Source organism: Halichoeres trimaculatus, unplaced genomic scaffold (assembly GCF_033239565.1).
Source record: "Halichoeres trimaculatus isolate MK-OKI-2021-1 unplaced genomic scaffold, fHalTri1.1 fHalTri1_scaffold_14, whole genome shotgun sequence".
NCBI lineage: Eukaryota > Metazoa > Chordata > Actinopteri > Labriformes > Labridae > Halichoeres > Halichoeres trimaculatus.
This window is the reverse complement of record NW_027437192.1, coordinates 13,746,030-13,763,887: the sequence shown is the minus strand read 5'-3', so window position 1 is coordinate 13,763,887 and position 17,858 is coordinate 13,746,030. Positions and strand designations below refer to the sequence as shown.

The 17,858-nt window shown below is 40.4% G+C and overlaps 1 protein-coding gene across 2 annotated transcripts in view; it reads left to right on the top strand.

Moving 5' to 3' along the window:
- Positions 1–4,322: 4,322 nt before the first annotated feature.
- Positions 4,323–17,858, top strand: part of dtnbp1b (dystrobrevin binding protein 1b) — a 48,388-nt gene continuing 34,852 nt past the window's right edge. Inside the window, exon 1 of one of the 2 annotated variants that reach the window (XM_074687642.1) lies at positions 4,323–4,745. In XM_074687642.1, coding sequence (XP_074543743.1) covers positions 4,700–4,745 — 46 coding nt within the window. In that variant the 5' untranslated portion in view covers positions 4,323–4,699. The remainder of the gene's footprint in view (positions 4,746–17,858) is intronic. The other variant, XM_074687643.1, reaches the window with a different exon arrangement.

Sequence of the window (17,858 nt, the reverse complement as noted above, 5' to 3'; positions counted from 1 at the left end):
GGTTAAGTGTGAGATGGAAAACGTGTCGATAACAAAGGTTGTGATTGCACAGGATGCCGTTGAAAAGTGAAGAGATGGAAATGAGTTCTCTGCACATAAAATAGAGGAAAGGATGGAAAGAAAGGAGAGGGGAGGAAATGTTTAATTGCCTCCCTAGTTTATTATATACTTCATTGTATGTGTGTGTGTGTGTGAGAGAGAGAGTGTGTGTGTGTGTGTGTGTGTAGGCATGCATGTGTCCGAAACTGGTCTCTATTTGTATGCTCTCCCTGCAGACTGTGAGTTGTTCACAGACTGCTGGAAAATCTCATTATCTGCCAAACAATGCTGCTTAATAACTTGCTGTGTCACTCTCTGAATTAAAGATGCAGTTTTCTAACAAGGTTAGGAGAAAATAACTACCGTTCAGCCTCACTGTGCCATGTTTACTGTGGTTTGTGAAGAATAGTGGCTGCCACTGGGCTTCAGACATCGCAGTGCATCAAACATTCTGGTCCATGAGTCACATTTGTAGTTAATTTCTGCTCACTTTGAACATTGTAGTCACACATTCAGGTTTACAATGCAAGGGAGTTGATTATTTCTGCACACCCACACATTTTTACACCACCAAGCGTGTTCTTGCACACATTAAATGCACCATCCTCTCACTGAAAATGTGACTGAATGAGGAATTTGTCATCTTTTGAACAGCCACTGTTCCTCACAGTGTTCAGAGTTGAGGGTCTTTTCACTTAACAAGCTGCATTGTAATTTGTGAGACCATGCTGCAAGATGGTGCTATCAATCTCCAACTGCTTTGCAAGCAAATGTGAAAGGTTACTCTCCTGGGAAATTAGCATCTCTCTCCTCTCATAATAGTCAGACACAGCCTAAAATGACTCCTATAATTTAAGCATGATTCACCTTAGCTGTGGAGTCTGTTTTTTTACCCCTCGTATTGATTTCCTCTATCTTCTTGTCCCTTGTTCAATATGAATAAATATTGGATTCATCTTTTTGTTAAACTGGTTAAAGTGCTGCCTGAGGTCCCATCCAATGGCCGATGAATCATACATTTACCACCCACCCCCCTGAATGATGGTCAGTTATGTGCTGGGTAACATTGTCAGAGTGTTTTTGCCTAAGGCGTCTTCGTGCAGGGGATGCAATGCCTTGGATGTATGCAGCCATCTCTCCCAGTGTCGTGTTTGTAAAGCATGGTGGGGAAGAGAATGCAGTAGCTTGAATAAACGTGAAACTGACAAGTGAAGTGGTCTGGAGAAGCCTGCTTTTTGAGGAAGACGTTCGTATCCTTGGTTTAAAACTTGAATTTGCTTGGAATCCAGTGCACAGGTTGCACTATTATATAAGACTGCAGTACGGTCAGTCATGTGTGCCATAATCTTTTTTTTTTATATAAAATGTATAAATGCTTAAAATACACGGACATTACTCGTTACTTAGTGCCAAACAAGTGGCACATTCAGTTTTCAGAAATTCTGAAATTTTTGAAAACTGCAGTTCCTCAACTGTACACATGAGGCTGGCTCAAAAAGCCACAGCAGCCACATTCACACCCATTCAAAAATCCTAAATGCAAAACTAAGCACATTTATAGCCTGTTGTGAAATAGTTTTGGTTTTATTAGCTTAATTCTTTATCAGCACATAATAAAAGTGGAGAGTCTTTTTATAACTCATTCGTTTTTAAGGTATTAAAGTAACGAGTTTGGCAGAATTAGAGGCATGGAGGAGTAGACTGGCCAGCTGTAATACAGTAGCTGAAAGCTAAAGGCTATCTCATCTTCACCTCTTTTTCTTAAAGGATAAGTTCGGTTTATACAGCTTTTACATTGTTTATAGAATGAAGTAGAACAAAATACTCACCCAGAAGGCTTTCCTGATCCAAGCAGTGCTTCAGGAGATATTTAGATCCAAAATTGTGCAGCGGACGTCCATATAATGGGATCCATCAGGGCATAGACAGGGCGGCTCCTAAAACTGCATTAATTGTCCAAAAACTCATGTTTTTCACCAATATTCCATCATGGTCCGCTCCGGATTAGTCTACTGCTGCAGTCTGTGTCACTCCAGACAGCGTTGTGTGGCTGTAATGACCTCTGATCTGACAAAGACTTTGTATACGATTGCCCCTCCGCGCATGCGCAGTACTCTCTGGAGAGCTGACTGCACTTTCTCCTTTCTTTGAGAGGCAATCATAAACAAAAGTCTTCGTCAGTTCAGAGGTCATTACAGCCACACAACGCTGTCTGGAGTGACACAGACTGCAGCGGAGGACTAACCTGGAGCGGACCATGATGGAATATTGGTGAAAAACACGAGTTTTTGGACGATTAATGCAGTTTTAGGAGCCGCGCTGTCTATGACCCGATGGATCCCATACTACGGACGTCCGCTGCACGATTTTGGATCTAAATATCTCCCGAAGCACTGCTTGGATCAGGAAAGCCTTCTGGGTAAGTATTTTGTTCTACTTCATTCTATAAACAATGTAAAAGCTGTATTAACTGAACTTATCCTTTAAACTAGTCCGATTAAATACTCTGTCGAGTTAGCTTTTCAGTAATGTGACTACCATTGATAGACTTCAAAGCTCTGCAGTAGAAAACAGCCACCAGTCACTAAGACCTCATGTGAACGCACTAGTCGCTTCCAACAGCCAACAACCAGAAAAAAATGATGGTCCTATTTTACGATTTTATACCCATGTTGGTGGCATCCTGGGAGAAAGAAAGAATATCAAGCACAGTGAACACACACAGCAGCTGATGAACATTTAAATGTAAACTTTGGTTCGTTAATATCTGTATTATTTTTCTCTTACTAATGTAAATAACAGTAATATAGTTGTAAGTTGTTTTCTGTGCTGGAAGGAAAACTTTTTCCAACCAGTAGCTCTAAGCTCATGAAACACCTAATCGACAACCCTCCATTAGGCTAGCTGCAAGAGGTTAGCGCTGGAAACCGGTGGCCTAGGTGCAGCTAATGTTAGCTTAGCAGAGCAAAGAGAAACATCTGCATCCAAACAACCTGAGCCTAAGAGAACTAAATACCTGTGAGCTTAGAGGCAGGGTACAGGGAAGTTCAATTTGCATAATGCTGGCTTTATTCTTGAGTATTAATCAAGCGTCCCCTTTGGAATCCAGTGCTTCACTTACCTCTTGACATTACTGTGTGATGTCACCTCTTTTGGTCCGTCCTGGAGTCCAATCAGTGCGTTTTATCCCTCCTGCTGCTCATTCCAAAGCACGGTAACAATAATCCAAAGCTGATTAAAGAGTCTATGATACTTCCTTTGAGTTCCCCGCAGTGCGACTTGAGCAGCTGTATCCAAATACTATTGATTGTTGCTGCTGGTGTTTATGTCTTATTTTTACTGCACAACAGCTCCTCAGGCATTGAGGGCTGTGATGTGTCATAAAGATGAAGGCTGGGTTTGACATTATGAGGATTTGGTGTGTGTGTGTTTGTGTTTGTGTGTACACAAGCTTGAGGGTTTAATTTCTCTTCAGACTGACTCACTCCCCTTTCTTGACTCTAAGTTATACGTTTGTATGTTTTTCAAGGTGCATTCTGAAGGACTATTTCAGTCAATATTTTTATTTCTTTCAGAGATTCACAAAATAAGAAAGTCTTTTAAAATCCGCCATGCAGGGATCATCGACACCAGTGTTACTGCTGTCGCCATTTCTACAAGATAGAGGTCTTTAAGGGTTCCCTTCAATTGCTCTTGACATGCATTGGAAAATGGGAGAAGAAAGAGAGGGGGAGGAGTTAGTGAAGGGCATGAGGAGAGCTATAGGTAGAGCTGTGATGCTCTCCACAGCATCATGCTAATGAGGAGGATTATTATGTCCCCCCCTGAGGCACTGGAGGCAGACAGAGTGGGAGTGGGCACAAGTGTGTTACACTTTCTGATGGTGTGATTTGTGTATGAAGCTGTTTGTGTGTGCGCTATAACAGCTGAGCAGATAACATTAACCTTTTAAAAGTGCTTCTACTTTCTCTTTGTGGTTGCTCTTTGTTAAATTCTCATTATATATTTATGGAAATAGCTTCTTCTCCTGGCTATTGAGTCTCATAATCAAAGGAGGTGTATGGAAATGCAGGTGAGGTTAGAAGGCATTAAAGTGCGTTGAAAGGTTAGAGGGATTAGAAATGTGCACAGCTCATACAAACTTGTCGTCATGTGTGTTTTTTATTTTCTTTCCTCTTCACAGAGACCCGCTCTCCCACCCTCTCCCATCCCCTCCTCTCTCCTCCCGTCCCCCTCCTCTTTTTGCTCAGCAGCAGCCAGTGGTATGCTCCACTTGTCTTTGCTCCTCTCTCCTCCCTCTCTCCACTGTCAGCCTCAGCAGCCTCCACACAACCGGAGATAGACACACTGGTGCAGCGCAGATTCATCCCCACATGCCTGTGCGTGCTGGCGGTGCACCGCGGTTTCTTCTTCTTCTAAGGAAACGCTCAGCATTCAAGCGTCCTGGTGCATCTGCGTGAGAATGTGCCTGTGAGCATCTCTGCAGTGCCGTTTGTATGGATGAGCGTGAGTGCCGTGTGAGAGACAGCATGAGGATGCGTGGTGGGCAGGTGTTGTTGTGATCGGCGGAGTTTTCGGTGTACTATCGTTGTGTTGCTGCCTCTCCATCTCCCCCCCTTTTTGGTTATCTTGTGAGGGGTAAATAAAGCGTCCTGCTGGGATGTCCACCTCGCCTGGTGCAACGGATGGGAGCCAGAGGAACTCTTGTAAGTGACTTTTTTGTCTTCTTTTGGGAGTGGTGGTTTGTGTGTGTTTTATGCAGATAATTTTCTCAACCAGCCTTCTATTTTCTGTCATTATTAGAGTCTTTGCTTAAAAAAGCTGAGGAGGCAAAACAAGACGTGACAAAAAAAATCCTTTTCCCATTGTGAGAAAAACAATGCACTCTTATGGCAACAGGAATGGGAGGTCTGTAGCGTGTGCGGCAGAGATGAGACAGTGAGTAGGAGTGTCAAGAGTTTGATTGTGTAATACTGTAACAGATGATGATAGTAAAACTAAAAGGGATCATGCATGCTTTATTGTGCATACTTGTTTACATGATGGAGGGATAGCTGGAGGAGGATGTGTGCGGGAACATGTGTGACTGTGTTTACATATTCCCTGGAGCGCCTCCAGCTGTTGAAGTATCGGAAAGGTGCTGTGCATCGATTGAGAGCAGAGCCAGCTGCATCTTTTCATGAAGAGGAAAAGAGCAGATGACTGCTGATGTCATTCACTACTACACTGATGAATATTTTATTTTCATCCTCGAAAGACGGCAAAGGCTGTTTTTCTCTGTCAGGATTCATTCCTTCGTTTTCATTTTTTTAGCTCCTGTATTAGAAGTGAAATACTTACTGACTGGTTTGTAAATGTGTGTGATGTTTGTGTGGTTTTAACTACACAGGACAGAAAACAGATGAGGCGTGTGCTGCTACAACGTTATAAGTTAGTATGGGACTGCAAGTGTGTGGGATTGCGCACAAAACTGAAGGATAGCTGAACTGTAAGTGGGTGATTGATCAGTGATGTGACTCATTTTGACTCATCTGCACAAACATACAGAAAATCTCCCTTTCTATCTCTCACTCACACACATACACACACAATGTGACACAGACTTGCACGATGACTGTCTTGACTGAGGCTTAGATCACATCTGGGAAATTGGGTCTCCTTTTATTGCTTTCATTATTATTGCCCCCTCCCCCTCTCTTTTTCTCCCCTTGCTTTCAGTCGCCGTCTTGTTATTTTCAGGATGTTATTTACTGCCCAACCTTGCGTATAACTCGCCTGGAAACCTTTTTGTGTGATGTGTTAATGATCGCACTCTAACACACACACACACACATGCACCAGACACCTATTATGCATTCATGACTGTTGGCCCTTTCTTTTTCAATAATTACATCAATGTGTATTTGATTATTTGGCTGACTCATCTGCTTCTTTATTGTTGTGTAACTTTCATCGCACTTGCACACGCTTGGCTCTCAGCTGCTTTTTCGCTTTGTGCTCGACTTGTTTATTCCTTGTCAAGACGCATCCATCACATTACCTTCTTATGGAGCAGTGCTTTCAAACTGAAATATCAAGCAGCTGCGGGCTATGATTACTGATTTACTCACTGTAATGTTACATAACAAAGCAGAGCATCTGGAGGAACAAGTCTGTTGTCCCGGCAAAAACAAAGGCTTTAAAAAAAAAAAAAGTCTGAGGAGTAGAAGAACATGAGAGATAAACTTGTTTTTTCTTTATATTTGATGTGCTCTTACTGGTCCTTTGGTTCAAATTTCAAAACATCAACCCCAAAAGATTAGCTTAAATAATTTATCACAAAAGCAAATTAAGACTTCAAGAAACACATTTAAATAAGACATTGTGGTTACATAACGCTACACCCATTGATACAAAAATAGAGCCAAAAGTTACGGACTATTTATGGGCCTTTTTTATGAGGCAGTGATATTTTTAGAAAAGACATTCAGTCATATTTTTTAATCTGTGCTCCAGCAGCCTGACTCAGTGTTGTATTTTCACACTGTAATGCCGCTGCGGAGCTCTTTCTCCCTGTTAGTGTGTGTCCTCTGTAAAGGAGCAACAGCAGGTACCTGCCACAGAGATGGATGTGCTGTGTCATCACTTCTCCTGCCAAATGATGGCTAGCTTCACCTCTCCTTTTTCTCCCCTCCTGCTCCCCTCTCCTCTCCTCCTTTCTGTGTCCACACTGTTTTTTTTTTCCTTTTTTTTTGCCCCCTGGTCGCTCCACACATCTGCTCTCCTCTCTGCTGGTGTCTCATCTGTTCCTTAATCTCCTCTCCATGGTTTCCCTCCTCCTCTCCTTCTCTCTCATCCTTCTCCTCTCGCCGCTCCTCTCCGGTCTGGTTTATCTGGGTTCACATGAAACTTTAATTGCATGTAAATCAAAGCGCTGCAGATGTGATTAGTCTTTTGTGCTGCTTTAATGAGTGGGGTCTGGACTATTGAAATATGTTACAGTAGCTGGCTCCTGCGCTGTCCCTGATGGCTTAAGGCACAAGCTAACTCCACTTCTGCTGCTGCCAGAAGAAACACTTTTTATTTTTTCAAGAGCATGAAAGTTTTCAGGGATAAAACGAGAAATAATTCTGCTGAGGGGATGGTTGAAAATTTAAATTTGCCACTCTTGATGGTTTATTGCTCTTGCAGTTTTGCTCAGCGCATTGAAGCCTGAATATTAAACCCCTTTCAGAAAGCAGTTTTTGAGGTGCTCATTAAAGCAATATGAGCACACACACTGTATGCATTTGTTTGTCAGCAAGCTAGTCAACAAACTTGTGTTAGGGTGACATTTCAAAATGCAAATTGGCTTGCAATCTTGTCATTTTGATGAGAAATTGTCAAGTAATTGAGTAATAGAAAAGGTGACGGCAGTTCCTGAGATGTGACATTTAGCAGGCGGCAGCACAGACGGTACTTTAGCTTTTGAAGTACAAATATTTGCCTCTGCTGAATAGCTTAAACACTTATTGTAAGTGATACTGTCACTGCCAAATGAAAATGTTTGCTTCCTGTGTTGATTTTTTTTATCCCCCTGTGTCCTGTCACAGAAAAATGTACATATGTCTCAGTATTCCTGCACTCGTTCATGTGAGCGTGTGCAACCCAGTTTCAAATTAGACGAAGCAGTTGCCTTCATAATTAGCATATTCATCTGCTGCATGTAAACAAAGGCTTGAGCGTTCAATTTCAAGGAGGTCACACTTCCTTTGAAGCCACTGACAGAGGTTAAGACTGCGAGTGATGGTGTTAATTGTCTTTAAGGACGGCTTGTTTGTAAGAGGAGGAAGAATCAAGACAGGCCGCAGCCTATGTGCACTAGACATATTAATCACATTCTCACCCGGGCTGGCTTTGCAGTTTTGTGTCTTTTTATCGTGACATGTGAAATCACCTGTGGGCCGGAAGCATCAATGTGGAAACCCGTCTGAGTGTGCTTCCAGTTTTACAATACTCATGCATATGTGCAGAGTTGTCCATGCACCCTGCTCCATCTAACACTTGCAGAGAAACTCATGCAGCTCCATAAGCTATAACTACATCACCTTTCTTTTCATTTACCCCATGTGTTATTTTTTCATATTGCATGAACTTTAAGCAACTGCTCACCTTTTTACATCCACTCAGTGTTGCCAGCAGTCTCCACCTGGCGTAACAGGTGTTCTCAGTGAACCCTGAGCATGATGTCTCCCTTTTCAGTACTCATTGTTTACCCAACTGTTCTTCTCCCAGGGTTTCTTCCACTAAGATCCTCCTTATTCAGTTAGATAAGGAGGAGGAGCAGACTCACAGATGCTTTTTGAATCCAGCATGCTCCAAAGAGCTACACAGAGGGAGACTTGAAAAAAAAGGAAACAAAGGCAGAGGATTGCAGAGGAGGAGAAGCAGTGGTAACCGGGGGAGAGAGGACAGGAGAGGAGACAGTTAAAGGAGGACACCAAAATGAGGAGATGAGATGAACAATGAGCAGGGAAAGAGGATGAGAGTGCTAAGAAAAGCAGAGGAATAGAGAAGTGCAGCACAGGAGGTAAAGCAAAGATAACAGGTGGAGAATGAAGGAGACAGACAATGATAGTGAGTGGTGAATAATAGAAAAAGAATATTGTTAAAGAGGTGGAATTAAAAAGGCTGAGCTAAACTAAAAAGCACATTACAGATAATGAAAGGGAATAATAAAATGGCACAAGAGAGAAAGACAGGCTTTCACACTATCTGGAAGTCTGCTAATTGGTGGTGGTTTGGGTGGAGGTGGTACAGAGGTTGCACAGGGATCACAGACTGCAGCAGAGAAGAATTTCTAGCCTCTAGTATCTGAGAAACAGGGTGTTTCACTTTTAAAAAATTAATGACTGTGGATACTGAAAACACTTGGGACTTGCCTTCAAGAACAAGTGCTTTTTACTTTTATTGAAATGTTTTTTTCAGTTTTATTGTTTGAGGTTTTTTTTTTTTTTTTGCTTCATATGTCAAATAGCTCAAAGGGAATATTAACACTGTTTATGTGATTTGTGCTACTGCAGTAATTTAACAAGTGGTTTACTTTTTCATTTTTGTAGTTACATATCATCAGCCTGGCAGGTTGTAGCAAGGCTAGTTTTAGAAGTTGACTTGACAGTTTTCTGTGCTGATACTGATACTGATTTTTAGAAGGTCATGACACTTCTGACCAATGTTTGAACTAGCCCATATTTACAGTAAAATGGAATTTAGAATGTAGCCTTAACATACAGCCACTTTATCACTAATAACTATAAATGAATAAGGATGGGAATTGATAAGATTTTGTCAATACTAATGCCCTTATCGATTCTGCTTATTGATCTGATTCTTTATCAATTCCCTTATCAATTCCTGTTGTGAATTTTCTTGGTACAAAAAGTAGCTTTACAGGTTTTCTGTGTCAACAACATTTAATTGAGTTTATACTGTGAGTAAATAAAATGTAATTGGTCCCTGAGTCTGGATATTTCTGGGCATAATTATACAGAAACAGGTAAAAATTGCACACAATGTGACGTTGATGTACTGTGTTGTAATATATTAATAATTCAAGTAGGCCATCTAGTGTCTTAAAGTGGTTGTAGCAATGGTTTAAGTTGTTTGGAAGCTTTCCGGAGTTATGAAGTCAGCCATGAGCCTTTCAAGTGTCTGTTAGCTTTTGACATTTGAAATTCTCAGTACTTTTTACAAAGAGTTGGTGTGATATGTTTCTGTGATGAACGTTGGCATCAAGCTTGTGCTATTTTGTTATTTTGGTAAACAAGGTGATTTATACCATTTTGAATATACTGAATATGAATCTCCTGAGAGAGAGTAATGTACATTTCTTTATGAATTCAGTTCTTCAGTAAAACTTCAAGCTAATATCCTGATTCAATAAAGGGATTGATGAGGGAATCATTAAGCACAAAGGCTGACAATATCGATGGATTGAAACATTTCTTATCGATCCTTAACAGGAACCGGTTTTCGATTCCCATCCCTATAAATGAATATGTATTTATGTATGAAAACCTATTTTAAAGTTGGTGTCTGATGCTGTAGCTGATGTAAGGACATTATGTGGGAAAAAGCAGTGAGTAAAAACAGACCAAGAGGAAAAGACATTTAATCAATCACTCCCACAGGCGATTGGTACAAGAAATACAGAAAATTCATCAACGTCCAACTTGTTGATCTCTACAAAACAAACTGAGAATTCAATCGTTGCCTGTGAGAGGAAAATATAATCTATTAGACTTCAGAGTAAATTAGTTCTGCCCCAGCAAAGATTATATTTGAGTTGGAAACTGTGCAGCAGATGCTAAACTAAAACAAAGGGAAATATATCATAGAAATATTCCACTAAAAAGGGATGAATGACAATTAAACAGTTTTCCCAAGCTAGGGCCTCAGTCATTTCAGCATTCTTTAAGTATTTATTATATATGCCATGATATATGTAATAGTAAATTTGTCTTATTACTCCTGTAAATATCATTTCAATTTGAGATTTTTTTGCGCCCTCTCTAGACAAAGCAGGTTGTCTGACTCATTGCTTAGTGGCGAGGTCATGTTTTCTAAACATGTGAAAAATTTCACCCTGAAGTCTCTTAACTCTCTGATGTTTCCTTTAAAAATTTCAAAGAAAAAAAACAACTTACTTTTTACTGCCTGCTTTTATTTACTCTCCCTTCAGCTTTCCTGTAGGCAAGGTAAGGCAAGTTTGTTTATGTAGCACATTTCAGCAACAAGGCCATTCAAAGTTCTTCACAGGAGACATGAATTGTTAAAATGACAGCAGGGTATTAAATACAACAAAACATACCTGATCTCATTTGCTTTTATGGGTCTTAAGGGTCAGTGTTTAAGCCATCCTAGTTGACAACTAGCTAAAAACTCCTTCTAGCTATAGAATTTTTAGCATTAGCATCAATATTGTAGCAAAGTATTGTGAAGCTTTCAAGTAAATGTTTGACACAATTGTTAGTTTTTAATAAAACTTTCCCTGTAGCAAACATTAGAAAGTGTTTTAGGTATGACCCTATTGGCTAACACACAGCTAAATTTAGCTTGAATTGCTTGCTAGCTAGCTTCATTTAGTGAAACCAGTAAGGATCTGTTGTCAATCCTGCCTATAAAACTGATAAATAGTCAATAAGATGTCTGCTTTCATCCTTGTCTCATACTGAAGAGCTAACGTTTAGAAAGAATAATGAGTGGTGATTCTGTCAGTGGCTGTCAGTTTAACAACAGAGCCTATGTGCTGTGTGATAATGTGAGGCTTGACAGGCATGGCAGCAGTAACTGAGGTGGGCGGGGCTTAGCAGGCTGTTTTTATCCTGATTGCTACAATTAGAAAAAGGTCATAGATGGCGTCTGAATTTCTTGGCACAGCAGGATTCTTGCTCTCTCATTATAGATGTAGATGTCACAGAACCTCTCAGTGAAATTTGTGTTGATTGTCTTCAAAATGACAAAGTCAGTGATAAATAGAGGCTATATTTATATTCAGCCATCCATCAGTTTTTTTTATTTATTTTTTTTAAACTTGAGTTATTTTAAATAATACAGCTTCCAATAAGCTGCTGCTGTAAATCATGCTGAGAAATGAGCTCTGGGCTGTTTGCAGAACAAAAGGATAAATACTTGGACATGTCAACAATAATAATGAGCATAATGATTGTAATTATGGGGACAATGGTGACTGGTGCATAATTATGCACACTGAATTATGGCTTTTGTTTTGTTTTAAGGATGTTAAAGAAGAGAAGAGAGGGATGTATCTGAATTTAAGTCTGTCAGATGATTTCGAACACCCCCACAAATGTGCCTTTGGGTGACATGAAACTGGGAGACCGAGATGACAGACTGTTTTACAGCATAATACACAGAAACCCACAGAACATCCTGCGTGCTTTAAAATGCTTCACTCTAGTCAGCGGTAAAATCTAATTTCTAGTTAAAAAAGAGAAGCCTTTATAACTAATGTTGTCCTCTCAAATACTGGTCACAGATGGTTTAGAAATTGCATTTTCCATTCTTGTGTGATGTACCTCAGCAGGTGGGTTATCACTGTTTTTTTTTCTCTTCTCTCCTCCCACTCCTCAGGGAAATGGAGAAAGAGAGGATGGAAAGAAGTAACAGTGTGGTCAGACAGCCAGAGAGTTGCTCTAATTATGTCCATGGTTGAAGAGACGGTATTTACAGACAGAGGAGTCTGTTACTGTTCACACTGTCAGTCCCTGGGAGTTTGATGCTGTTATAAGCACACATTTAGCATTTGTGCTTCTGTTGTTCTTTTCAAGTCTTTGGATTTTTATCTTTTTGCTACAATCACTTGAAAGTTATATTTTCAGTTCATGTCTTTTACTGAGGTCATGAGTAGTTCTTTGTCTCCATCCATCCTTCCAAGGCTTTCCTCTGTCTGTGCTCTTCCTCCACACCCACAGCCTGCTGCCTTATATGAGGGTAAATAACTCAGGTCAGGCAGACACTGATAAGCCCTTCAAGGACCTCCCATTTGTAACAGGGGTCATGAAACCCATGTTTCCCTCCCTCCTCTCCCTGACCTCTTCTGTCTCCATTACTCCTTACCTTACTCTGCAGAAATGAGAGTGTTCCACTATGTGTACATCTCTGCAGCTGCAGAAAAATATCATTACCAGTGTCTGTTCTTGGGTCTCTGGCCTATGATGTGTACTCACTGGTTTGTGAGTGCAGTGTGAAGGAACAAAAGGAAACTGTAGGACAGGTTGCTGCGGGGGGAGGGATGGCTTCCCTGCTGTGTGCCAGGTGACTCTTTGCTGTGTGTGTGTGGCCTAAATGAGAAATCCAATAAAAGGAAACAACAGATGGATTGACAATGCAGCGTCATCACTGGGCTAATAATCAGGTTTCCAAACAAGGGCAATGAACAAAACAAAGGTGAAACAAACATTTAGTGCTATGTGTTTAGTCTACTGACCAATCAAAGGCTTGACTCTAAACTTTCATCAAACCAGAGGCTCTGTTACAAATGGGATTTAGTTCTGATACTTAAGTGTTAGTACTTTGTAGTCAGCAACAAAGTAGAATGACTTAATTTAGGTGTAGATCCTTAAGTTTGGCAAGTAAGGTTTGTATTTAAATTGAAAACATTTTTCTTAACATATAAGAGGTAAATGATAATTAATATTTCTTTGCGATCTAATTTCTGTTTAAAGTCTGTTCTTTTTCCCTCTTTATTCAGCTCTGATCACAGATTCTGGCGGACTAAATGTTGACTAAATGCAGCTGTATCAGTCCCTTTAAAGAAGACTGACAGCAGTCTGTTCAAAGGAGGATAAAAGAAAAGAGGCAGAAACAGCTGAGATAGCCAATTTCAACAAATGTTCAGTTTGATATGAGTCAAGTCAGGTAACTTGGTTCCTTTTGAGAAAGCTGCAGTTGACTGTTAACATGGATGCAGCGGGAAATGTGAGTGTGATGGGCTTGTTGATTTTGTAAAGTAAGAAGCCATGGTGGACAGTTGGTGGGATATGTTCACTGAGTCACAACCCCTCCACTTATCCTGCTCTGTCAGAGATCCCATCAGTTATCATAACCCACTCACTACATCATCCCCTAGCATCAACATTACCCCTAGCCGCTTGCTGGCTGTGTCGTAGGCAGGTGCAACAAAACAATAGTTTGCTTCCAAGATGCCGTCTCTCATGATGTTACTCTTTGCTTGGGCCTTTTTGATTTTCTTTATTATTATTGGGAGTAGAAAAGGACTTAATACCTGAGATGGGCCGATACACTTTTTTACATTCCAATCCGATCTGATCTATTAAAATTTGATTGTGCCGATACGCAATCCATACCGATACAGTAGGCAACATAGTAAAACATAAAACAAACAAAACATTCTCAATTTTTAGCCATTTATTAAATAGCGTTGCAACAACCTGAGTGCAATATGTAATGGCATGGTATGTAGGGATGCACCGATCCAACTTTTCTGGTTCCGATACCGATGCCTGGGCTTTGGGTATCAGTCCATACCGATACTGATCCGATACCAGTGTTTAGTTTAGTTTAGTTTAGTTTAGACAACTTTATTTATCCCAATGGGCAATTCTGATTTTGCAGTCCACCTTGGCTACACATACATCCACAAACAGCGAGACAACAATAAACAATGAACAAAAATATAAATAAAGTCCGTGCATGACAGAGAGCACATCAGTACACAGCAGCCTTCAACAGACCCTTCCCGTAGCCAGAGTCAAGCAGATTACAGCGCACATGAGCAATTTGTGGCAGGTAAAAGAGAACATATAATAATAAATAATAACCAGCATGCCCTACTGTGGGATAAGACTGGTAATGTTTTGAGTAAAAGGCAAAAAAACGAGTAGATGGAAAAACGGAAGTAAATATTTATTTGAACTATTGAATAGTCAAATGTGGCACTATTTTGCACTATTTGATAAAACCAGTGCTTCAGAATGTACATAAATTCTATTCAAATGTAAACTTTTATACCCTGTAGACTGGTATTGCAGCAAAAAAAGTGCATCAAAGGTAAACTTTTAAATCAAGTAGCATGGAGCTGTTTGCCTGGATCGGCCCCTTTCCCACCGATAGAGATCCAACTTTTAGGGGCACCGATACAAAGATGCCCTGATACCAGGATCAGTATCTGTGCATCCCTGCTGTGTAGCCCTTCCCCTTAGCCTTACACTGAATTGAGATAGCCTCTCACTAGATATGAACGTGCAAAACCAAGGGATAAAACTGGTATAGGCCCTAAAGCCTGTTTCATACTTGCTACAAGGTGGCTCTTCTGTAAAGATGAACTGGTTAAGAACAGTAGTACTTAGAGTAGAGAAAGGTTTCATGATGGTGACTGAATCACACCACTGCTGTATTGCTTGTAAAGTTAAGTATTTGGAGTCTGCTAAATTAAACAACATTAGTTTCATTTTCTGTGTACTTTTATTACATGCACCACCACTCCAAGACTTCTGTGTCAGGGTAACGCAGTAGCCCATGCCGTAGGCCCATGTAACCCTCTTTCAACACAGATACCTATGCTAGTTGTCTTACATGCCCCTCATAAATCAAACTACAGGTTGAAATAGCACAGACCTGCTGGGTAGCATTGTGTTTCCTGAAATTACAGCATTACTAGAATGGTTCTACATCAGATTATCATTAAACTTATTTCAACCTTTGCTTGTATCTTCAAGTAATCTTTGCTGCATCTCATCACATCAACAAGATCTATATCAGTAATGTTTAATCCTTCATTCCCTCTTCAGTGTGAAATCCAAGGTTTTAACTGAGCCAAATTATTGTTTAAACTGTGAAAAATAGCCTCAGGTTTAGAAGCCAGAATGTAAGAAAAAAAAAAAAAAAGAAAGGAGCCAGAAGGGCAATATCCAGACAGAAATATTGAACCACATGATCATGATGCAGTTGTGGTTCCATAATAGTGCTCCAGGGCACACAGTGCTAAGTATGCACTGCAGGGCATGTGAGAAATAAAGAGGAATAGTAAAATATCAAAGACGATGAGATAATATCCAAGGAGGGAGCGCAGTATGGTGTAACAAATACCTAGAAGGGGCTTGGTGTGTGTGTGTGTGCACGTGCATTTGATACTGCTTCATCTCTTCAAATGCTCTTTGTAACATTCTCTCCCCGGGCCAAGATTAGGCTTTTTTACAATCCATTCCGGGGCTGACACGACAGTGCACTTGAATGTAGATAAACAACCGTGTGGCGGTGGCGGCGGCATTGGCGGCGGGTGGGATGTGGGCAACAAAAGAGGGATGAAGAGACAATGCATGAGAAAGAAGCAGTGACAGAGAGGGAAAAAAGAGGAGCAAGGCAGCACAAAGAGACGTGGCTGATAGCTTTTGATTTCCCTGTCAGGGTCTAACGTAAACAGCGTTCAAATATTTAGAGGAAGACTTCAGCAAAGATGAGCAGAACAAGCTTTCTGCCATGATAAGGAAACTCTTCACAATATGACTCCTTTTTTTGAATCACACATCTGTTGTGACACCTTCACGTCAATAAATTGAAGAGTATGGCATCAATGTTTAAGAATAAAGGTCCTCTGAGCTGAACGAGACAGTCTGTGCTAATGCCTGATGAGCTCAAAATCTGTCTCGGTACCTCCTCCCCAAGGCAAGGCAAGTTTTCTATATAGCACATTTCAGCAAGGCAATTCAAAGTGCTTTACAGACAGAACAAATTAAAAGAAAACAATTAAAATTCAATTTAAAAGCAGATTAGAATTTATAAGATACAATGAAACAAAATCAGATAAAAAGAAAAAGTTAAAAAAGTTAAAACAGATTTTAAGATTGAGTGTACAGTAACATTTTACCATGACAATCCAGTTTGTGTTTTACGCCTTTTACAGTATGTTGCTCCTGAATACAGCAACATTTATGAGTTTACTTCTTGGATATTTGGATTTAAGGCAACAGATTTAGTCTCAGGACTCAGTATCATCTCCAAAGTGACTCAGAACTCTGGTGAGCTGATGCGTCAGCTATAAGGGTGATGTTGCAAACATCCTGCCAGCTTCGCCCGAGGCAGTCTGTTGAACTGATATACCTGAGCTGCATGGGACATTAGAGCATAAATAAAACAGTCTTGTGTACTTTGAGACTCCTGGAAATGGTGCAGGAGAAAAGGTGCCTTTCCAAGCAGGGGGCAAGAATCTGGAAAAAAACAAAAAAGAATCCTTTAAAAGTGTAGAAATTTCTAAAATCAGTCCAGGGTATGTTTGAGATTTAAACACTTAACCACACTCCAGGTATTCAGTTTTTATGATTATTCGCCTGCTGTGGCCTCATCTTTGAGTGCTGACATGTTATTCACACAGTGGTCACCTTCACTGAACTTCTCTCCAACGGCTTCATTTGCATTCTGTCATAAATTAAACATTTTCACCCACTGCTGTTCACCTTTTTTGCATTTTGCTTTTTGGCAAACAATGTTTTATTTTTTTAGAACAGTTAAGGAGCACAAACTTGCATGTCAATGGTCACACGATGAGAAAAAGTCGCTCTGGTCAAGAAGCAGGTCTTACTGGAGCAGGGGGAGAGGAGCGGGAGCTGTTTGCATAAACTTAAATTACTAATGAAGAGAATTTATCAAGGTCAAGACTAAAAGTTAGAGAAATGAACAGAATAATTCATGCTGCTGCACACACACATACACACACACACACACACACACACACACACACACACACACACACACACACACACACATTGAAATACCACGGCCTCTTTCACTTGTTTATGCGGTCACAGGGTGACAGCAGGGCAGCTCCTCGGGGACATGAAGGAATTCTATTTGTAGATTCATATAATAGTTCCATTATCCCACTTGGCTGCCTCTTAACCTAAATCTGAACACATATTCATACAAACCCCTGCAGTCAGGAGCACCTGTATTGTTATAGAGTGGTCTGTGTTGGAAATTAGGTTGTTATATAAAGGCTGGGGTTTGTGATGGTGTGGCTTAGACAAGGGATAAAATCCAGGGTGTCCTGACCATGAGCAAAGAGTAACCACAAAGGACTAAATCTGTAAGATAGTAAGACTGAGCACTTTGAATGGATATATTAAAGCCCTGTAAGGAATTTTAGCTGGTTTAGCTGGTGCTTTAATATGATCTGCTCAGGCAACAAGGTTAGGAAACAATACGTTTATTTAGTGCAAACTGCTAAATCCTTTTTATCTCTCCTGAAGTTCAGTGTAATTTGAACGTTGCATATATCAAGGCAAGATGACTCGGAGAGTGCAGCAACACTTAAGTCCTACTTT